The sequence below is a fragment of the Rhineura floridana genome, chromosome 11 (genome assembly GCF_030035675.1).
Source record: "Rhineura floridana isolate rRhiFlo1 chromosome 11, rRhiFlo1.hap2, whole genome shotgun sequence".
Taxonomy (NCBI): Eukaryota; Metazoa; Chordata; class Lepidosauria; order Squamata; family Rhineuridae; genus Rhineura; species Rhineura floridana.
The window spans coordinates 26,678,515-26,702,431 of NC_084490.1; the positions used below are offsets into that span (position 1 = coordinate 26,678,515).

The 23,917-nt window shown below is 41.6% G+C and overlaps 1 protein-coding gene across 1 annotated transcript; it reads right to left on the reverse strand.

The window, feature by feature from the left end:
• Positions 1-6,184: 6,184 nt before the first annotated feature.
• Positions 6,185-22,402, reverse strand: LOC133367621 (vomeronasal type-2 receptor 26-like). The gene is made up of 6 exons (XM_061591717.1): positions 22,361-22,402; positions 21,663-21,962; positions 20,137-20,994; positions 18,813-19,040; positions 14,071-14,197; positions 6,185-7,083 (listed from the first exon to the last, which is right to left on the reverse strand). The coding sequence occupies exons 1-6, from the start codon at positions 22,400-22,402 to the stop codon at positions 6,185-6,187; spliced, it is 2,454 nt and encodes an 817-aa protein (XP_061447701.1).
• Positions 22,403-23,917: the final 1,515 nt, after the last annotated feature.

The window sequence follows — 23,917 nt, forward strand, 5'->3', positions numbered from 1 at the left end:
GGGATTTTATATAGACTGTGGTTGCCTGCTGAGAGAAAGGATGAATGTGTTGCGTTCCGCGTGTGTAGGTGAGACGTGGTATGAATCCAAGAACCAGTGAAGCAATTGATAGTACCTAGCAAATACAGAACCAGATTGCTAGAGGTAGCCCACGATGTCCCATGTGCAGGACATCTGGGAATAAAAAAGACCAAGAGGAGATTGGCAGCACATTATTATTGGCCAAATATCTCCAAGGATGTAAAACAACATTGTCTATCTTGTGGAATATGCCAAAAGGTGGGAAAGAGTGGAGTAAAGACCAAGGCACCCTTAAAGCCCCTTCCTATAATTGGACAACACTTTTATAGAGTGCGAATAGATTTAGTGGGCCCTTTTTCCAAACCCACAAGGCATGGCAAGAAATATCTAGTGGTGGTGGTGGATTTTGCCACCAGGTACCCAGACGCAGAAGCACTGAGATCTGTAGAAGCCCCTGTAGTGGCAGAGGCCTTATTAAAAATCTTTATGAGGCTGGGTTTCCCTCATGAAGTGCTGACAGATCATGGCAGTGTATTCATGGGAGAAGTGATGCAATGTATGTGGAAATGTTGTGGTCTAAAACATCTAAAGACCACTACTTACCATCCCGCCACTAATGGGCTAACTGAGAGATTCAACGGAGTTTTGAAGGGCATTATAAGAAGCTATGTTCAAGATCACCCACAAGACTGGGATGAACGTTTGGGATGCTTCTTATTTGCATACAGAGAAGTCCCTCAGGAGTCAACAGGCTTCTCACCCTTTGAACTAATGTTTACTAGAAAAGTGAGGGGACCTTTGGAACTGCTAAAAAATTCATGGGAAGGAACTCTGGGAGAGTACAAAACTTCTGTAGTAGATTTTGTATTGGAATTCCGCAATAAATTAACATCAATGATGGAAGTAGTGAAAGAGAATTTGAGTCATGCACAGGAGAAGCAAAGTTACTGGTATGACAGAACAGCCAGAGAACGTGTGTATGATGTGGGAGATATGGTTATGGCGTTCATACCCAGGAAACATGACAAATTACAGGCTAACTGGGAAGGACCATATACCATCAGAGAAAGGCTTGACACAGTGACATATGTAATCACCACAGACCAATTAAACAAAAGCAAAGTGGTTCATGTAAATATGTTAAAGCCTTACCATACCAGGGATGCAAAGATGTTGCAAGTTACCTTATTCCCTGAGGGAAGTGGGCCTGAACTTCCAGATTTGGTACAGGAAAGCAAAGACAAAGGAGGGGTAGATCAAGTGGAATGGTCAGAGGAGGTAGAGGAGGAAGTAAAAGAAGAGATTCTGAGAGTTTTGAAAACCTATAGGAATCTCTTTAGCAACAAACCTGGCCAAACCAGTATAGTTATACATTCCATTGATACTGGGGATCATGCCCCAATCAGATCTGTTCCGTACCGTGTGAATGAGAAAGTTTTGAATGAGATCAAAAAGGAGGTGGAAGATATGCTGGAATTAGAAGTGATCAGGGAATCCATCAGTCCCTGGGCCTCAAGTATTGTCCTGGTTCTGAAAAAAGATGGAACGACAAGGTTTTGCATTGATTATCGGCTAATCAATAAAATTACTGTCCCAGATGCGTATCCTATGCCTAGGGTAGACGCAATGTTAGAGTTATTGGGAGCAGCAACCATTATCTCTACACTAGATCTCTGTAAAGGATTTTGGCAAATGGAACTAGACGAGCAATCCAGAGCCAAAACTGCCTTCAGTACACCAGATGGGTTATATGAGTTTGTGACCTTACCCATGGGACTAAGGAACTCACCAAGTTCATTTCAGAGGCTAATCAATACTGTGTTGCGAGGCATGTCAGATTTTGCAGCGGCCTATATCGATGACGTAGCCATTTTTAGCAAGTCGGTGCCCGAGCATGTCCAACACCTGACAACAGTATTGGAGGCCTTAAGAAAAGCAGGCCTCACAATAAAAGCTAAGAAATGCCAGTTTGGACTAAAGGAAGTAATCTATTTAGGACATAAGGTGGGGAGTGGGAAAATCACCCCCTTATGGAGCAAGGTGGAGGCAATACAAGCGTGGCCGATCCCCTTAACCAAAAAACAAGTAAGGGCATTTCTGGGTGTGGCTGGATTTTATAGGAAGTTTGTGAGAAATTTTGGGGAAATAGCAACCCCCTTGCATGAATTAACAAAGAAGAAGTGTTCTGAGCATGTGGTATGGACGGATGAATGTCAGAAGGCTTTTGATCTACTGAAGCAAGCCTTGTGCCAAGGACCCATATTAATAGCACCAGACTATGAGAAACCATTCATCGTGGCTACAGATGCGTCGGACCTCGCGCTGGGAGTCGTCTTGCTACAGGAGAGAGAAGGCACCAGACATCCAGTGGCGTACCTGACTTGCAAGCTGACGCCGAGGGAGAAAAACTATTTGTCAGTCCAGAAGGAGTGCCTAGCGGTCGTGTGGGGACTGAACAAGTTGCGCCCATACGTGTGGGGACGAAGATTCACAGTGACTACGGATCATCGGGCCTTGTTATGGTTGCAGACTATGAAAAACCATAACACTATGCTGCAGAGGTGGTCCTGGGCCTTACAGGACTATCAAGTGGACTTCCAGTTCATCAAAGGCAAGGACAATGTACTGGCCGATGGACTTTCCAGGCAAGTGGCTGGGACTGCAGTGACGTGACCAGATAGAGGAACAAAGAAAGACATTTTCCCCATAGAGACTTTTATTTGTTAACGCGACGTATAAATCCTGGAACAGGAATAATACTCTGCTGTTGTTTAAGGGGGGGAAATGTGATGTTCCTATATTAATGTATATATGGTAAGTGTTGTTGTTTTATAAGATACATGGTAAGTGGAGTGAAAGAGGAGGGGGAGTGAATGGGCAGTAGAATGCGAGATGATTGGCTGAGTGTTTAAAATGGCTGAATGTATAAAAGGAAGAGTGAGAGTGGAATCTGGAGGGGAGAAGAGAAAGAGGTGGATGTTGATAGGTGGATGTGGTGTGAATTTGAGAGAGTTGTTTGCCAGGAGAGCGTGAAGAAGGAGGGAGGTGGAGTTCGGATTAGTATTGAGTAAAACCATATGCTTATGTGCCTTAAGAAGAAATCTTGTTAATCTTGTTAGCTTTGTTATCTGTAATAAATACTTAATTTGGTTTACCAAAGGCCTGATCCTTGGCTGGGGTTTCACAGACCAGAAGGGAGGGTAAGGTAATGACCAAGGCTGAAGGGGAACTGTAACAAATGGTGGCAGCGGTGAAGAGAATAACAATACCAGTATTCAGAGTCTCTGGGAATACTAGTATTGGGACGTTACTGGTGGTTGCCTAGCAGGGGGATCTGTTGAGATCTGTGCTAGAGCGGGGAGAGAAACCATAAGAGAGAGCGGTCTGGACTGGTGGAGTCCCTGGTGGTGCCTAGAGACAGGCAGTAACCACAAGCAGGTAGGAACCTGACAGGGAGAGCCAGGGAAGGACGCATCACAACCTCAACTCAAGGAGAGGAAGTTGCACCAGAGGAGATGAGAAGGCCAGTAAACTCTCTGTTATTCACATGCTTGCTTTGATTGTTTTTAGGTATGTGTTGGGAGCAAATTATTAATTAGGGGTCAAAGTTGATTTGTGGGAATGGTTACATATTGTTTTAGTGGGATTAATATAGACTTTAATAGTAAAGTAAGAATTTTGTGATATTGTAAAATATGTATCTGCCTATATTTAACAATACTTAAATATATACTTGAATTACTTGAATTATATACTTGAATTATGTATGAAAAGGAAAGATTCTAGCGGACAAGTCCAACTCAAGAAGAGAAAAGTGCTCCAGAGGAGATGGGAAAGCCAGCAAACTCTATGTTATTCACAGGCCTGCTTTGACTGTTTTTAGGATCCAAGCAACAAAGAAAGATTTTAGTTCCTGCACAAGAAAGTAGCAGCAAACATAAAAGGAATGTGAGGTCATTGTTTGTTTTTTGTTGCATCCTGTTAATTGCTGAAATAAAGAGAAATTTTAATTTCTTTACTGCTATGATGCAATAGCAACCAGATTGTTAAGAGTATTATTATTTATCTGTTCTGATAACACATGAGAACTAATTTTTACTTAATGTGCATTTAATTTTGATCCTTGTTTCTTTTCCTTGTCACTGCTACTATGGTTGGGAAACACACTGTCAGAAAAGACTGAACCCACCCATTTCTATTTAATATAGAGATATTTGTGGGTTACATTTGCAAAGTAGCTTATTGGTCCTTAGAGGCCACACAGCTGTGATCATAGTGACATACACATTATACTCCAAATATTCAAATCCTGTACAAGGAAAATTGGATCCTAGAACTTGAAATAAATTAGGCAAACATGTAGCTACATGCTCTTTTTTTTTCTTTTGGGATCCCCCCAGTAGGGATGTGTGAAAATTTTGATTTAGTTTGCATTTCAAGCAGAATTTATCAAATTCACACTTTCTGAAACAATATGAGAACCGAAACACAGCCATCCTTCAAAATTTGCATTTATTAGAATTTTGGGATGCAGTTCACCAACTAAACAATATTTACAAAAATGCATATATTAGGGGAAAGTGTGCATAAAATGGTGGAGAATTTTCAAGAGGATTTTTTTTAAAAAAAATTTCAAATTGCTGCAGAAATGTAAAGAACTGAATTTAAAATTAGAAAAGTGAGTAACCGAGAGAACCAAAAATGACAGATCTTCCCATCCTTACACCCCACCCACCTCTTGTGCTCTTTTTTCCCCCTACTAGATAAATATCGGGAGAGGCATGCTTCCAGGGGCATTCTGTGAAGAGTAAGCACTGAATGGAGCCTACTTTTAACTGCTTCCCATGGCAGACACCTACAGCTACCTAGCCCACTGCCTGCAAGCACAATCTTTTTAATGGGTTTATGTGTGTATGTGTGTGTGAAAGGGGAATTGCCAGATCTACAGTATTCAGTGTATGAAAATGACTTCTCTTTATCCATAGAATATTATCTATGATTCCCCTATGTAATTTTTAGATGAAGGAAAATGGGTTCTCCTGGGCTAAATTGGACCCACTGAAAGGTTGCATCTGGCTCCCCATTTAACAACAAATAAAGAAGTCAGGTATGGAGAAAGTAGCATTTGTTGTAACAAACCTGAAAGAGTACCACATTAAGTCTCACTCCTCACTGGGGTAGTGAACCTATGTCTAGGTTTGTAGCACTTCTGTCTACATATTGGAGTTCAAACAGCTGATGCTCCTTTCTTCTTGCAAAATATTGCATACATATAAAACAGAAATCATGGAGATAAGTTCAGCTTTAATCTGACTCCTCCACCACACCCTGAGATCCACTTTTTCTCTGACACTCCAAAGTAGTGTTTTGGATTCAAACTGGAACCTGAAATATTTTGGGCAATGTGCCTATTCAGAGAAAAATTACCAGGTCCTTCATGCATTTCAATACATATTGGTTGCACAGCATTTACTTATAAACTGTAAAAACAAGTCATAGACCTGAAGCAGAAATATTGCAGTGTGGAGGAATGAAGTGATCCTGTTCAGGCTCTAGTCATCCAGCTGTGCCTTCTTCCAGGATGTTCCATTCCATCTCTCTTGCCCTCCATGACTTTTGCAGGGGAAAATATTTTCAACAAAATAGTGGCAAGATTCAATACAGTACAAAGTCTAAACAAAACACACACAATATTTCTCCCAATATAGCAGGGGAAGGTCACACGTTCAACAACCGTCCACTTGCATAGCTAATGGGATACAGCAGTACATTCAGACAGGCTTCCATATTCACAATCTTGTACTCATTACAGCTTCAATCAATCTTAACCTTACCTCTTTAATTTAATATATGAGTTGGTGGTTCTCATTTAATTTGGGTGAATATCCCAGTGTGGAACAATTGCTTTTTGTTCATGACTGGAGTTGGCTCAGGGTCAGATTCTATTATAGATTTCTTGAATGAATGGCCAACACCTGAAGTATGATCTTAAGAAATATTCCATAGCAATATTTAACAGGTTGAAAGCATACATTTTCTTAGAAAGAGAACATTCATGACAAATTTTAAACCATTTCTAAATCAAGATACGGTAATATCTTTTAAATGCTGTATTGATATGCCCAGTGAACTATGTATTAATGCATAATACAAATACAATGTACTATTCTCTTCTCTTTATATGTTCCTTGTCGTTGAACTCAGGCCTCAAAATAATTATGTAGCATTTGGGGAAGAAAATAGAACCCAGTAAGCCAGCACTGGAGGACAAAATTGAGAAGATCTCCACAGCCACCATGTATTTTCCCTTGGAACTCAGATATGTTGGAACAAAGGACAACCAAACGCTACAAAAAATCAGCATGCTGAACGTGATAAATTTGGCTTCATTGAAACTGTCAGGTAGCTTCCGGGCAAAGAAAGCCACAGTGAAGCTGACAGTGGCCAGGAAGCCCATGTAGCTCAGCACACAGTAGAACATGAAAGGTGAGCCCTCATTACACTGCAGTATGATTTCCCCATTCACAGAGTGCGTATCTGTAGCTGGGAATGGAGGAGACGTAATCAGCCAAACTATACAAATACTTGCTTGACTAAATGAACCAGAAAGGACAACTGAATTTGCCAGTCTTTTCCCCAACCACTTTCTCATCCCAGAACCTGGTTTGGTTGCCATGAATGCCAGAACCACAGTGATGGTTTTTGCCAACACAGTGGAAAGGGACATAGAGAAAACAATGCCAAAAGCCATTTGTCGGAGAAGACATGTTACCTTCCCTGGCTGCCCAATGAAAAGTAATGAACAAAGGAAGCAAAGTAGCAGGGAGATGAGGAGGATGTAGGTGAGGGTCCGGTTGTTTGCCTTTACAATGGGAGTGTCCTGGTGCTTCCAAAAGGTTCCAAGTATGAAAGCTGTAATCAGAGAGAAAGTAATAACAAACATAGTAAAAGTGAATCCTAAAGGTTCTTGGTAAGAGAGATAGCTTTTAACTCGGGGAATGCATTGCTTTTGGTCCTTGTTGGGATACTGATCTTCTGGACATTTGAAACAGGTATCCATATCTGAAAAAGAAGGAAGGTATATTTGAATATCTCAGTTGACTTGTGGATAAACTGAATTTGAACTCAGATCTGGCTACATGGATTAACATTCCATGTGGCCTTTGGTAAACAATTAGCTCAGCTAATTGGAAAAAAATTGAAATGGACTGCCTCCAAGTCGATCCCGACTTACGGCGACCCTATGAATAGGGTTTTCATGGGAAGCAGTATTCAGAGGGGGTTTACCATTGCCTTCTTCTGAGGCTAGTCTGCCCCAGCTGGTTGGACCTGCTCAGCTTGGCACAGCTGCACAAGCCAGCCCCTTCCTTGTCTGTAACTGCCAGCTGGGGGGCAACTGGGTTCCTTGGGTCTATGCAGCTTGCCCACAGCTGCACAGGTGGCAGGGCACATAACCCCCAAGCCACTCACTGTGGGGGTGATCTTTAACTGGCCCTTGACACCCAGGAGACACAAGCAGGGATTTGAACTCACATACTCTGGACTCCCAGCCAGGCTCTCCTCCCCACTGTGCTATACCAGCTGTGATCTTAGTGGGATATAATAATGCTAAAAGGAGAAACAGCACCAATCTGTTTGTATATTGCAGTTGTCTTATATGTGGAAATCAGGAAATGCAACATTTGCAGGTTTATATTCATGCTGAACAAAATTTCCTCAGATGAAAACCTTTGACTAAGATGTGGGAGGTGGAAGCAAAACAAAAGCTGCATCCCTGTCATTTTTGGACATGGAAGCATGGAATGAAGATTATGAAACTCACCAATGCCACTCAGACCTGGTGGCTGCCATCTTGCTTTGCTAAAATATTCCAAGATTGACACAACATAATGATGGTCTTTCTGCAGAAGCAAACACTTGTGCAAATTTAGCCTCCAAACTGGATAACATTCACCCCAACTTTCATGGTCTGAGGATGGGATGACAATCGTTGAAAGTTTTATGTTGCTCAGCAACAGTTTCTGTTATGATTTTCTCCCTCACATGTTTTGCTGCTTCTTTGTTGTGTTATTAAATGATATTCCTGATCAGCTTTACACGGATGTTCAAAGGCCAGTCTGGGAAACTTTTAATCAGGGAATAATCTGCCAGGGGGCTGCATACAGGTGTGTGTGTGTGATGGATTTGGTGAGACTGCTTTTCCCTCTCTTTCTCTCTCTGCCCCCTCCCCTCTCTGACATGCAGGCTTCTGCAAAATTGATATATCACTTGAGCCAGATGTATGAACTGATTCATTACAGACAACCTTTCTACCACCACCGTCCTTGGATGGCTTCATCAGTTTTGACTTTTCTTCCTTTCCACTTTTGCCACTCTTCTCTCCGTTCAGTCTCCATCCACCTGCATGGCATTTAGGCTGAAGGCCACAGTATTCACTCTCTTGTTTTAAGGATTTGGACTAGTGCATGCATCACTTTGAAAACTCAAAACCTATTGTAAAAATGACTGCTATGATTATTATGTATGTCATAATAATCTCATTTGATGGGGGTTAGGAACATAGGAAACTGCCTTATACTGGGTCATACCTGAACATGATGGAAATTGAACCTGGGACTTCCTCCATGCAAAGCAGATATTATACCACAGAGATACAGTCCTTCCCAATTAGGTTAGAATAAAGTGTTCTATGATACACAATAAATAGCGGGTGATACCACAGAACCATAGCATCATAGGATTGTAGAGCTGGAAGGGGCCTATAAGGCCATCAAGTCTTCATACAGGAATCCAAATTAAAGCATACCCAATAGGTGGCTGTCCAGCTGCCTCTTGAAGGCCTCCAGTGTTGGAGAGCCCACCACCTCTCTACGTAAATGGTTCTATTGTCATCTTGCTCTAGCAGTTAGGAAGGTTTTCCTGATATTCAGTTAAATATGGCTTCATAAAACTTGAACCTATTATTCTATGTCCTGCACTCTGGCATGATCAAGAAGAAATCTTGGCCACAACCTTTCATGTACTTGAATAATGCGATCATATCTCCCCTCAGTCTTCTCTTCTCAAGGCTAAACATGCACCGGTCTTTCACATTCTCCTCATAGGGCTTTGTTTCTAGTCCCCTGATCATCCTCGTTGCCCTCCTCTGAACCCATTCCAGTCTGAATCCTTCTTAAAGTGTGGTGTCCAGAACAGATGAAGTACTCAAGATGAGGCCTAACCAGTGCCAAATAGAGGGGAACCAGTACTTCACATGATTTGGAAACTATACTTCTATTAATGCAGCCTACCAAAGTGTCACCACCCCATTTTTAAAAAAAAGAAATTCTCTTACAGTCCTTGGAACTCTAGAGTAATATTATCTTAGTAGCCAACACTTAATGTAGATATTTAATCAATGAATAGTCTTGAAGGGCAGCTTTATGTGGAAGAGATTGCAGTAGTTATGTTGGTATTTTAAAAACATCTAAGTTCAGTTTCTATGTCTAATCATTTAAACAAATTATTATAGTATTTTTTGTGGGGGGAGGCATCTTGCCACAAATCATTATTTCAAAATGAGTGGGAATATCAAGAAAAATATCTTCTTTGAGACCAGAGAAATCTGTGTTTTGATGAATGAGAAATGATTCTATTCTCTCCATATGACAGATTACATGAAGCATCTTTGCATCAGGAGACTGGAAATAAAAAGGGAAGACACAAGGTATGGGATATAACTAGGGCCATGTTATGAACAGCAGCTTTTAGAACCTATACACTACATTGGGAAAACTATGTGCAGGATATATTTTTATTTATTATTAGATTTATATCCTGCCCCTCCTCCCAGTAGGAGCCCAGGGCAGCAAACAAAAGCACCAAAAACACTTTAAAACATCATAAAAAACAGACTTTGAAATATATTTTGAAATATATTTTAAAGTATTTTTAAAAAGCTTTAAAACATTTTTTTTAAAAAAGAAAAAGTTTAAGATCATATTAAAAAGCAATTCTAACACAGATGCAGATTGGGATAAGGTCTCTACTTAAAAGGTTTGTTGAAAGAGGAAGGATTTCAGTAGGCACCATAAAGATAACAGAGATGGTGCCTGTCTAATATTTAAGGTGAGGGAATTCAACATGGTTGGTGCCACTACACTAAAGTCCATTTCCTATGTTCTGCAGAATGGACCTCCTGATAAGATGGTATCTGCAGGAGACCCTCATTTGCAAGAGACCCTCACCTGCAGAGCACAGTACTCAACTGGGTATATAAGGGATAAGACGGTCCTTCAGGTATCCTGGTCCTCAGCTGTATAGGGCTTTGTACACCAAATCCAGAACTTTGAACTTAGCCTTGTAGCTGATAGGCAATCAGTGCAATTCTTGCAGCAGCAGGGTGACACTGCCCGAGTGAGCAGTCTTGCCACCACAGTTTGCACCAGCTGTAGGTTCCAGACCAACCTCAATGGTAGCCCCACATAGAGCACATTACAGTAATCCAGCCTGGAGGTTTCCAGTGCATGGACAACAGTGGTCAGGCTATCCAAGTCCAGAAATGACCACAGCTGTCTTACCAGCCAAAGCTGGTAAAAGGCACTCCTAGCCACTGAGGTCACCTGGGTCTCTAGTGACAAAGATGGATCCAGAAGCACCTCCAGACTATGGACCTACTCTTTCAGAGGGAGTATGACCCCTTCCAAAGCAGGCAATTGACCAATTATCTAAACTCAGGAACCACCAATGCATAGTGTCTCCATCTTGCTAGGATTCAGACTCAGTTTACTGGCCCTCATCCAGCCCACCACCGAGTCGAGGCAATGGTCCAAGGTGTGCACAGCCTCTCCCGATTCAGATGTTATAGAGAAATAGATCTGGGTTTCATCAGGGTACTGCTGACCCCTCACCCCAAATCTCCTGATGACTGCTCCCATGGGCTTGATATAGATGTTAAACAGCATGAGGGACAAGATAATAATCTGTGGCACCACATAGCACAACTGCTAGGGGGGCCAAAAGCAATCATGCAGTGCTATTCTCTGACAATGACCCTAGAGATAGGATCAGAACCACTGTAAAACAGTGCTTCCAATACCCATCTCACCAAGTTGGCTCAGGAGGATACCATGATCCATGGTATCAAAAGCCGCTGAAAGATCAAGTAAGAATAACAGGGTCACAGTTTCCCTGTCCTTCCCCCAATAAAGGTCATCCATCAGGATGGCCAAGTCTGATTCAGTCCCATAACCAGGTCTGAACTCAGAATGGAATAGGTCAAGATAATCTGTTTCATCCAAGAGTACTTGCAATTGCTGCGTCACAACCCTCTCAATCACCTTACCTAAAAAGGGATTTTTGTGACTGGACAGTAGTTGTCATAAAACAATGGGCTTTTTCAGGAGAGGCTGAGCCTCTTTCAGGGCGGCTGGAACCACTCCCTCCTGCAATGATGTGTTGACCACACCCTGGATCCACTTGGTCAAACCCCCTCGACAAGTTTTAATAAGCCAAGAAAGGCAAGGATCAAGAGGACACTTTGCTGCTCATATCACTACAAGCACCTTGTCCATATCATAAAGCCTCATCAACTGAAACCATTCCCAAGAAGTTGCAGCAGACATTGCAGCAGATATATTCAAAACCTCAATCAGGCTCCTAAGCCTGCCGTGATTTGGTGAGGCTACCCTGCAGGGATGACAGGTGACTTTAATAATGCCTCATTCCTCCTGCCATACCCCTTCAGGTGAGGAGGGAGGTCTTCCTGATGCACATCCCCTTTCAGCCACACAACTCCAAGTGAGTAACATGGGTTAATCTCAAAAGTGATCCATACTCTGCCTCATGGGATGCAGAGACCTGTGTGAAGGTCTCTGGAATCATGATTCACCTGAACATTGCCTCAGGGTCCCCATCTTTTGTACCAACTCTTCCCTTTCTTGCACACACCTGCCAAGAGACCAAATTAAAGCAATCAACCTAGCTATCTGGCTTCCACTACTAACTGCACCTATGAACACTGCAATGCCCCTCCAACCAAATTCCCCTCCTACCAAGCAATCACAGGAGAGGACAAATTTTCCAACTCTGCTGCAACTATGGTGACTGTGATGATCCTGTATTAGTGTAAATAGGGTAAGTGCTGTTTGTTTAGAAGATACATGGTAAGTGGAGTGAAAGAGGAGGGGGAGTGAATGGGCAGTAGAATGCTGGATGATTGGCTGAATGTTTAAAATGGCTGACAGTATAAAAGGAAGAATGTCAGGTAAATCTGGGTGGATGTGGGGTGGATGTGGGGTGGATGTGGGGTGGACGTTGGTGGGTTTGAGAGAGTTGTTTGTCAGGAGAGCGTGGAGAAGGAGGGGGGTGGAGTTCGGATTAGTATTAGATAAAACCATATGCTTATGTGCCTTATGAAGAAATCTTGTTATCTGTGTTATTTAATAACTACTTAATTTGGTTTACCAAAGGCCTGATCCTTGGCTGGGGTTTCACAGACCAGAAGGGAGGGTAAGGTAAAAACCAAGGCTGAAGAGTGGCAAATGGTGGCAGCGGGTGAAGGGAAGAATATAACACCACAAGTATTCAGAGCAAATCAGAATTATAAGCAGTCTGAGTAAATCAAAGGGATTGGGACAGCTTAAGCACGCAGTCACAGAGGTAACCTAATTGAGGGAGACTCAGGCAGAGTCTCTAGGAATACTGGTTATAGGATGTGACTGGTGGTGCTGCCTAGCAGGGGGATCTGTTGAGATCTATACTAGAGCGGAGAGGGAAACCATAAAAAAGGACAGTCCGGACTGGTGGAGTCCCTGGTGGTGCCTAGAGACAAGCAGTAACCACGAGCAGGTAGAAACCTGACAGGGAGAGCCAGGGAAGGACACCTCACAGTGACCACCTTAGCTCACACTGCATCCAGGGAGCATGGACTGAGCATTGTGACTTGAAAAGGAGGAGGGAAGCAGACAGAGACATTTTATCCTCTGCATGCTCTTCCCCAGCCAAGGACCATGCTGGAAATAGGTATGGAGAAGAATTCTGCCCAAATTAGATTTGCGACTGGATTTTTTCAAAATCCACCTGTCTGTTCTCTTTGAGGACCAATGCTGAAGGCATTGGATTTCTGCTTTATTTTCTGACACTGGGTTTCTTTAAGATAGTGTATCATTAAAGAGTTAATGCTATGAAGTTTAACAGGAAATCCTACAGCATCTCACTCACATTTAGAAGACGCTGTAGGATTGCCTGTTAATTTCACTAGGATTAATCCCTCCTTTAAAAAAAATTTAAAAGGGGAGGAGAAGCCGCAAGTCATGAGAGAAGCTGCATGCACAATGGCCTTGCAGGGCCTCTCTACAGCCTTCTCAGAGGAGAACAAGGGAAGCCAGATCTCCCATGGAGGGGAATCTGCCTCCACAGTCCATACTACAGCATTCTCCGCCCTTTCCAGTGTAGTGGGTAGGGGAGGAATTGGGATTTAGGATGCCTTCACCACCGGAGGGAGCCCAGCAGAATCAGCATTAAGGCAGGAACATGAGGGAGGGGAAGACATGGGGTCCCAACCCTCCATTTCCCCGCAAGTTTAGAATGCATAACTTCCGGTTCCTGGTTCTGTATCGAAGTGGGAAAAACCAGAAGTTTGTGGTAAAAAAGCAAATTTTGATAGAATGCAAGCAGATAGGGGCCAGCTAGCAGATCACAACCTTAGCTGGAAGTGACTTCTTACCCCATTTCCCCCCCACACACAAAAGTATTCCTGCCTGGACTCCTTTTGGAGCCTGACTGCGGGAACGGCATTATGCTAGTTTTGCTGAATATGCTCTGTTATGAGGTGTCCTTCATATCTCTGTACATTAGAATGGTTAACTTTTTTAATTCTCTTTAGCTCTTCTTTTAACAACAATATGCTCTGCAAAAATTGCCAGGTGGGGATCTTAATCTCCACATACTGAAAAAAACATTCACTTGGTCATTCCTCATATTAAATAACTGTAAAAGGCTGCTGCTTAACACCAGGTCAGATTTGTTTTCTGTCCGGTTTGCCACTTTAGTGTACATTATTTCTCCTACCCTTCTGGTTAGAGATCATCCCTTCTGGACATGGAGCACAATCATAGCAACAAAATTTCTTCCCCTCCTTCTTTTTCCTGCTGTAACCAGGATAGCAGTTGTCATTGCACACAGAAATGGGCAATACCTGTACAGAAATGGTACCAGTGAGATTAGATTCAAGAACATTACATTTGTCCTCAACCCCAAAACTTGTAAATATTTTCTCACAGGTGAGAAACCTGCTTCATAAAGAAGACTATGATGGCTTTGTTTCCAGAAACCCGTTCATGAAATTATCGGTATACTGTGACATTTTATCAGACGTATTTCAGTAGTGGTTGTAATGTTCCATGTAGCTGCATAAATAATGGTTGTGGATTTATTTCAATGTTTATGGTAAGTGATGTTTAATAGGTTAAGTATGGTAAATGGTGAGAGTTGGGACAGGGGAATGCAAGTATGGAATGCTGGTGTATGCTGGCAAGAACAGATGAAAGTTCAGGAAATGGTCAAAACAGAGAGCTCTAAGACCCCAAAAATAATTCCCAGAGATTTCCAGCCTTAGTTTTCTGGAGAAAATCCTGAGATATATTTATCCTCTTTTGAGAAAAAAAACCCCACAAATTTGGGAAATACCAAGGGAGGATTTTATGAAATTTATCTAAACTTTGGTGACAGCAGAACTTGTGGAGATTTACTACAGTTTTTCCTCAAAGCAGCCTATAACCTATGGCCAATTTAAGGAAGCTGTGAATAAGAGATTCAGGCTGGGGCCAGACCATTTCAGGAAACAATTTTGCTCATGTCATTTACAAGCTGACAAGTCCTAAGTAGATCTTGGTGCCAGACGAAGAGATTTATTTGACAAACAGGTGTGCATTGCTAATATGAAAACAAAGGAAGGTATAAGGGATTTGGTGATACTGGATCAATTCATTTACCAACTCCCCTCAGAAATCTGGTTAAAAGTGAGGGATAGAGAACCTCAGAATGTTCAGGAGGCTGCTGAGTTGTGAGACCATATGGCCTTGAAGAGAAGAGGAGGGTCAGGCAAACTATTCAGGGACAACTTTTACAAGCTAACTGAACACAGAGAATACAATACAGGGCTGAAAAGGGAACAGCCAAAGCCTAAGGAACACAGTTCATCAACTAAAATCAGTGTGAATGTGGGCCAGTACAGCCTGTGTTTTACAGACAGTTCACTACTGCACAGTGAGACTTGAGAAAGCCAATGACTTTGATGCCAGCCTGAGGGAGGTCTAGTAAATGGTACTAAGTACTGGCCTGTCTTGGAAACTGGGGCAGAGCTTACTCTGGTTTGAAAAGATGTTATTCCCACCTCAGATTTTTCCCACCTCATATTCCCAATGAGACCTTCATAATTAAAGGAGTCAGGGGGGTCCAAATGAGATCCCACTGGCTATAGTGAAATTTCTTGGAGAGGCAAGGAGGGAGTTTTTAAGGTTGGAATTAATTCTAATCAGGATGAGCCTATGATCTTAGGCAGAAATATTATAGGAGCAGGAGAAAAGATACACACAGTCACCAGGAAACAAAATACCAAAACTGCTCAGATGGAAACAGAAGCACAGAGCCTGGATGGCCTTGTACCCCATATTGTGAGGCTGAGCATGTTAGTCTGAATAAGCAAATTGTTACTGCTGTTACGGATGAGGGAGCTATCTCTGGGGAGGGAGAAGCAGAATCCAATATGACAGCACTCCTAGAACAAGGATTATGTGAAACCCCAGATTTTAAGCAGGTGGTGGACAGTGACACCAGCTTAAAAACAATCAGGGAGCAGGCCTTAAGTAGGAAAGCTGTATTTTGCCTGTTGAGCTTATGTTTGGGAGGAGTTTGAGAGGACTTCTACAACTACTAAAATAGTCTTAGGAAGGTCTTTTAGCTGAACAGAAAACATCAGTGGTCAATTATGTTTTGGGGTTCAGGGCCAAACAAGAAGGTATGATGCAGTTAGTACAACAAAACCTGTGCAAAGCTGAAAAATAGCAAAGCACATGGTATGATAGGAACACACAAGAGAGGTCATAAGAAGTAGGAGAGCTGATGATGGCCTATACATTATATCTACGAAACATAACAAGATACAGGCTAGTTGGGAGGGTCCATTTACCATTAGAGAGAGGTTGGACACTCATGCACTAGCTGTAGGAAACCAGAGGAAATATAAAATTGTACACTTTAATATGCTGAAGACTTATAAAAGTAGGGAACATAAGGTACTTCAATTGAATGTATTTCCTGAAGAGAGTGACCAAGACTCACCCGACATTGCAGGAGAGCAAACAGAAGGAGAACCTTCTCAATAAATTAATATGGCCAAGAAGAGTGAATGAGAATGTGAAGAGTGAAATAATGAAAGCACTGACAAAATATGCCCACCTTTTTAGTAACAAGCCTGATAGAACCAGTGTCAATAAACACTATATAAATACTGGGATTCATCCTCCCATCCAATCATGTCCAAACCATGTGAATGGCAGTGTGTCTGAGTCCATAAGGTGGGAAGTCAAAGAAATGCTAGAACTGGGTGTCATACAGGAATTTATTAGTCTATGGTCTTCTAGGGTGGTCCTAGTCCTTTTGAAGAATGGAACCATTTTCTTTTGCCTAGATTTCAGACTCATCCACTAAGTGACTTTCCCAGATGCCTATCCTATGCCCAGAACTGATGACTTGCTGGCGCTATTAGTGTCAGCCCATTTTATCTGTATTTTAGATTTGTGCAAGGGAGTTTGGCAAATGGAGTTGGAGAAGGAATCAAAATGTGGAAGAGCTTTTAGTACACTGGACAGGTTGTTTGAGTCCACAGTTCTGTTTGGCTTAAGGAACTCACCAGCTTTGTTTCAAAGGCTAACTAATTGTAGGCTTGGCAATGTGCTAGATTGATGATGTGTCCATTTTCAGCAAAACTCTGTCAGACCATTTGCAACATTTGTCCATGGTGTTAGGTGCTATTGACAAGGATGGATTCACTATAAAGGCAAAGAAATGCCAGTTTAGTTTGCCTGAAGTTATATATTTAGGACACAAAGTGGGCAGTGGGCATTATCACCTTTGTGGAGTAAGGTGGAAATTATCCAGAATGGTCCCTTCCTAAGAATAAAAGAAAAGTTGGTGCATTCTTTGGGATGGCTGGGTACTACAGGAGCTTTATAGACAGATGTGGTGACATAGCTGCCCCTTTACAGAGGACCAACTGGTCTGCAGAGGTTTCAAATAAGGCCGCCTAGCTGCCCCTTTACATGACCTCATCAAGAAGAAAAGGCCTGATAAAATAATTTGGAGCAACAAGTGTCAGGATGCTTTTGACAAGCTGAAACAAGCCCTGTGTCAGAGCCCAATATTAATAGCTCCAAATTATGATTTAAACCGACAATGTCACAATATTTGGGGATGGAAATTCACAGTGCTTATGGACCATCAAGCGCAACTGTGGTTAGAGACATTGAAGAACACAAACACCTTGGTTCGGAGATGGTTGTGGAGCTTGCAGGAATTGCGAGTAGAATTCCAGCATATTAAAGGCAAAGACAACCTCATTACAGATGGCTTATCAAGATTTGGCACAGAGACTGTATGCCCAGAACCTCCAGACTGATGTAGTCCCAAAGAGAGATGCAAACTCTCAATGGATGCTGTGTATCCTTCTTGGGCACAAAAAGTATACTGCACTTTTGTATTTGTGGCAGGGGAGATGTGATATTCCGTGTTGCTGTGTAAATAATTGTGGGTTTCTTTCAATGTCTATGGTGAGTGAGGTTTAGTAGGTTAAGTATGGTAACTGGTGACAGTTGAGAGGGGGAAAAGAGAGTATGGAGTGTTGGTGTATCCTGTGCATGGTTGGCTGGGTGAATGTGGGGGTGACTGGTTTATATTTGAAGGGTTTCACAGTTTACATTTAGTTAGGGATAGGGAATTGACTTGGACAGAGAGGGCTGGAGGGTATGTGGATGTGAGTGGGTCATAGAGATTTATATAGGGAGTTTCATATTGACTGATAAAGTTAGTACTGTTGGAACTCTATAAATAAGGAACGTATCTAGAAACCACATGCTTGAGTACTGGAAACAAAAATATTCTTGCTTAAGAAATACCAATTAAATAAATAAACTTGTTTATAAACTCACCTGGTTCTTGACCAGCTACGAAGGGGCCCATAAGAGGGTGGATCATAAACAGGTATGAGGTGAAAGGTGTACATGATGGCAGTGAAAAATACCTCTGAAATACACTAACCAGGGAAGGAAGCTAACCCATAGCTGTGCCCTTAGGGAAAGCACAAAACGTGGCACAGGGGAATGAGGCTTGCCTGGAAGCCTGGTGGATATAGCAACAGCTGGGGTAGTTGAACAGCCTTGATATACATATAATGTGTACTCATGAAGTATGGTTAATGTGTCATCTTCCTACCTCATCTGCTATTGTTGGCAAGGTGAGGTGAAGTGGGGAGGCATGACAGTGGTCTCCTAAGAGTTACAGTTAGTTAAGAATGATAATTTGTAAAGATGAATTGATAAGGTCAAATGTTTTGTGAGATACCATGTTTTCTGGGACACAATGGAGAGAAGTTGGATCACAACTTCCCTTCCTTTTCTTAACCAAAAATATAGTTTGAAAATGCAATGCTACCCAGAACAATTCAGCACCTGAAAGCAGACAGAACTCTGAATTGGCAAACATGGAACCATTTCCAGTCATTTCCATACATTCAAGCACCTGAAGTTTCATCTCACCTGATTAAAGCTTCGATGCCACACAATCTGGTCATCATTAATAGTTAATTCATTGCCCAGAGGAGCTTGAGGATCCAATCTTCCAACTTTGACTCTAACAAATGAGCCATTTGGGAAAGTAATCCAATTTATCACATCAAAACCTGCAATTAATTCTCCATTTTTATCAAAATATACACTCTCTCCAGCACTGTTGTTGAACAAAATGTTCTTCAGAAAGCAATGGAGCTTGGGTGAAAGAGAAAATGAATCATGGTTAGAGTATAATATTGAAGACTGTGCAATCATCTTTATAATGTACTGGATTCCCTAAATCTGTAGTGGTCTTGTTTCAGATTGTCTCTGGGATAATTTTATGATGTTAGCTATTCTATTCCTCTAGTTGACTCTAATTGGAATAGTAAAAAGTGAAGTATGAATAAACCCCCACAAACACCTATCATCAGCTGATACTACATAACCATGTACATTCCTAAAACTGAATGGCTGTCATGTAGGCTTGAAGAGAAAAAGTGATTCAGCAAAAAACATTAATGAAATTGCTCCAGTTCAAGTAGAAGTTTCATGAAGTGACCCATCTCCCAACTTGAGTCTCTACTTCATGTTAGTATTTCTTCAGCATATTTATATAGAAGTGTCACGCAATTAAATGAGGTATACTTCTAATCAGACATACAGAGATCTTATTGATTAATCCCCCTCTCAAAAAAAAACACCTTGACATAGTATGGTCTTTGAACCATTGGGTCTACTTTAAAACAAAGCATCTCTGTTTGTTTGTTTGTTTTGCAAGAAATTATTATTGGGGAAATATTATTTAGAAAAGAAAATAAATCAATATTTCATATTTCCTAGAATCAATGTACTTTTATGTGAGGATGATTTAATTATATTGCAACATTCCTAACCTGCTGAAGGAATGATCTGCCCACTCTCTAAACATGTGGTATTTTCTGTAGATATTCAACACTTGTCTAATATAATGGAGGTCCCCAGTGTGTAGCTAGGGAAGCATCCATTTTTTATGGACAGAAGTATTTTGACTTCTCCAAAACTCAAATTACACAAAATTCAAAAATCACAGGGACCTCATAAAAGGGGAAAACAAAATGGTGGTCATTCCAATTCTCTTCCACTAAAAAGAAAGTCATCTCACCTCTCTCACAAAATAGTCACAACAAAACAGACAAATTCAGGTTGGGTAAAATAGATGAGAAAGAGTACTAATCACTTTAGTACAGCCCTACTGCAATATCAATGGAATTGTTGTTTGACATAGAAGCCTGCAGTGAAAAATAGATCAATGTCTTTGAGAAGTAATTACCTGCCATGGCTGTGCATAGCGAAAGCTCACCCTTCCTCTTTCTACTGATCTTCTGTGTTTGGATGCAGAGATGTATGCGGCATGCAAAACATGTGCCACAGCATATACAGCATTGTAGATATTGTAGCTGTGGCCAGTCATGCTCATTTCAAAGAAAGTACGAGGAAGGCTCTCCAACTTCTCCTTGCCGGTGGAGATTTTCTTGCTTTCCACATTCCCATTGGAAATTTTTAAAGAACAGCTGAATGCCTGCTCCCAGAAATTCTGAATGAAACCATCTCTCTTTGCCCAGGAAGGTTTTATGCTGTCAGTGAATGTTTTGAATCCAGGTGGCTGCTCTGAATGAACTGTGAAGGATAGTGCACCATGGAAGATTTGTATATCCCAAAGTCTTTGAATTGATACTGAATGGAAATCCCATTGTGATGTAATAATCCACACTTTGTCCACAAGTGGCAATGCAAGGAATGTTGCATAAAACAGCATCATTCTTAAAACTTGAAGTGATGGATTTTCTCCATACACAAAACATGCATTTGTTTTTTCATCCATTAGAAGTTGATATTTCTCCAACTGTCTTATAACTATGTCTATCAACTCTTCCATATACGTCCGCTTTGCTGTTCTAAATATGTAGGAATAACAGATTCCATTCTGGGCAAGCATGGGCACCACTGATTGTAAAAATCTGTCCCCATTGTCATCATCCACGGCAAAGAGCCCAATCCATGTCCATCTGAAATGATGAAGTAATCTGACAACCCCCCTATACTGATGTTCTTCATTTGGGACCATTTGGTACAAGGAAGAAAATAGAGTTTTGTCATCCTGAACTGAGGAAAATGATCCATAGGTGAGCTGAAAAGATATATATAAGACTGTTGGTGAGAGCTGTGCTTAAGCCACCTATCACCAATCCAGGGTCTCATACTTGTCACTCCAAACGGTGTATCACCTGTGTGTACCTCAGGGAGACAGCTACTTATACAAGCACTAGGACAAGCAGGACATATTACGTCAAACAGAACATCACCTGCAGATCCTGCAATATAATTTACATCATTGAATGCAAAAGACCAGGATGTCATATCCAATATGTAGGAAAAACCAAAACTGACCTACGTACAAACTTCAGGAACCACAAGTCAGCAATCTTGACAAAAGAAGTGGAGCAACTAATTGCAAAGCATTTTAACATCGAGGGTCACAGCCTGTTGGACTTTTCTATAACAGAGATAGAGAGGCCAGCAGATCCAGCAGCATTGACTAAAAGGGAGAACTTTTGGATATACTCTCTGGACACATTGGCACCACATGGCCTGAACCTGGAGGACAGTACCACCACTACTTAGCTTCTGCAAATGAAGCCCCTCTGAACATTCCATCCTCAAAGCTCTATAACTGCCACCTTGGTAACAGCAATTGTATGTTAGCAGCTGATGAAGGCGGAAGCAGATATATATATATATATATATATATCAGGAATTACAGGAATATTAAAATATGAGCTTTTGCTTGTGTCTTACCTGTGGAAATTTATAGTTGGCAGCAATGGTGGCTACATTGGCAGAAGTTTCAGAGACAAGTCCTCCAATGACAGCTATCAGATTGCTTCGGGAATCACACCGGAAGTTGGGAACAAACCTCTGTGGTGTAGAAAGTAGGTTCAAGGTGGCCTTATAAGTCATTCTTGCAACATAGTAACTGTTGAGAATGTAGAATCCTAAGGACATGTTTGGTAGGATTTGGGAGTTCTCATTTATCTCTTTTACAGCAAAAACCAAGGCCAAAATATGCTGGTAGTTCTGAGAGTTGCTGGCTATTAACTGAACAAAATAGCGGTGGTAGTTGTTTTGCAGATCATTGTGATATAAGTTACTGGTGATTTAATCAATCAAACAAGAATGAATTGTATTTATTATCACACATCTTTGCCTACCTTTATGATTACATTAGAACTTCAAACAATTCAAAAATAGAAAAAAGAAATAATGGCTCAATGAATGCTTTTGGAGAAAGTAAATACAGAATTATACAGCCACTATAATATAGCTATTATAGAGGTATTGATAGCACCCTGACTTGAGATTGCTCATAAGTGGCAAACACTCAAAGGGCCCTCTTTGAATACATGGTATAGCAGTGTTTGGTCTACAGCTGAGAATCTTACATCACAAAGACGGATAGCACAAGGCTGAGCATGTAAAAGTAAATTTGATATTACCTGGTACCCCTTTATTAAATTTGTTAATACCTCTGATCGCATGCATAACCCTCCAACCTCTGGCCAACTACAGAGATTATACAGCCATGAGAGTTGCGGTATACTATAGCCAGCACAGATTTTTCACATTAAGTAATATTAAATTGAAAATACCCCCATGCCATATTGCTACTTTGCATAAGCTCATTTCAAAACAAAACCTTACAAAACTTATAGTCCTGAACTCAGAAACACTTGCTTAATGACCCTCTAAATTTTCATGGCGATACACAAAACAGTCAGAGATAATAGAGAGTTCATAGTGTCAAAAGAGAGGGGGGGAATCCAGACCCCTTTTGGACTTTTTCTGTCAGAGTTCTCTTAATTTGTTGAAATTAATTAAAAATCACCCATGTTCATAAAGTAACTGTAATCCTTTTACTGACCTTGCCCTTTACTCTGACCCTTATCTTCTGCAATTTAAACATTTTTTAAAAAATGCCTTGCCGATTTTTAATTAATTTAAGAAATTTAGAATTGATCTCAATGATAAGCCAGGGCATGTTCAGTAAGAACCAACTGTCAATGTTATAAAAGCCAGACTCATAGATGCTTGGCTTGCCTAATCAGGGAGCCACACCCACACCAGACCTTTATTTCACTTTAGACAGTCATGGCCTCCCCAAAAGAATCCTGAGAAGTGCAGTTTGTGAAGGGTGCTAAGAGGAGACTCCTTCCTTACAGAGCTCTGGTGGCCAGAGTGGTTTAACAGTCAACCTCTCTGACTGAAGCTCTCTGAGGGGAACAGGGCATCTCCTAGCAACTCTCAGCACCCTTCACTAGCTACACTTCCCAGGATTATTTGGGAAAAGCCATGACTGTCTAAATTGAAATAAGGGTCTGGTGTGGATGTGGCCAGGGGCAGCTTTGGTTTAAATTTGGGTGGGAGGCTACAGGTGCCTGCTGTAGAATAAAAAGGTGGGGGGAACCTTGAAAAGCAATAAGACTGTCCACAATGTTTTCCTTTTGGGAAAGAAAGGGGCTCTGCCCAGTGCCCACCCACCCAATCTCCCCCTCCCCTTACCCAGGTCAGTTTCAACTATCCTAAGCATGATTGCACAGGAGTAAATCCCATTGAACTCAAAAAGCATGCAAATGACAAAACCTGCTTTCCCCTCCTCCTCCTCTCTATCCCCTCCCTCTTGCTCCTTCCCACACCCTTCCATTGACCGTCCTTTTTCCTCCCCCTTCCCTGCCGTCCTTCCAACCATTGTTCCAGAACTCTTGACAATCATCCAGGTGCTTTTTGGCAAATGATGTTCTATGGACAGATGAGTCAAAGATGGAACTTTTTGGGCAACATGGGCCCTGTTATGTGTGGCAAAAACCAAACACTGCATTCCACATGAAAGACCTCATGCCAATGGTCAAGCATGGTGATGGCAGTGTCATGGTTTGGGGATGCTTTGCTGCATCAGGACCTGGATGACTTGCCATCATTGAAGGAACCATGAATTCTGCTTTGTATCAGAGAATGCTACCAGAGAATATCAGGCCATCCATCTGTCAGCTGAAGCT

Excerpts from the sequence above, each read along its gene's own strand:
- LOC133367621 (XM_061591717.1), bottom strand. The coding sequence starts at position 22,402 with ATGCGATCAGAGGTATTAACAAATTTAATAAAGGGGTACCAG. Across the intron at positions 21,963-22,360 it reads ATTTAATAAAGGGGTACCAG|TTAATAGCCAGCAACTCTCA; the intron begins GTAATATCAAAT and ends TATTTTGTTCAG. Across the intron at positions 20,995-21,662 it reads CCAACTATAAATTTCCACAG|CTCACCTATGGATCATTTTC; the intron begins GTAAGACACAAG and ends ATATCTTTTCAG.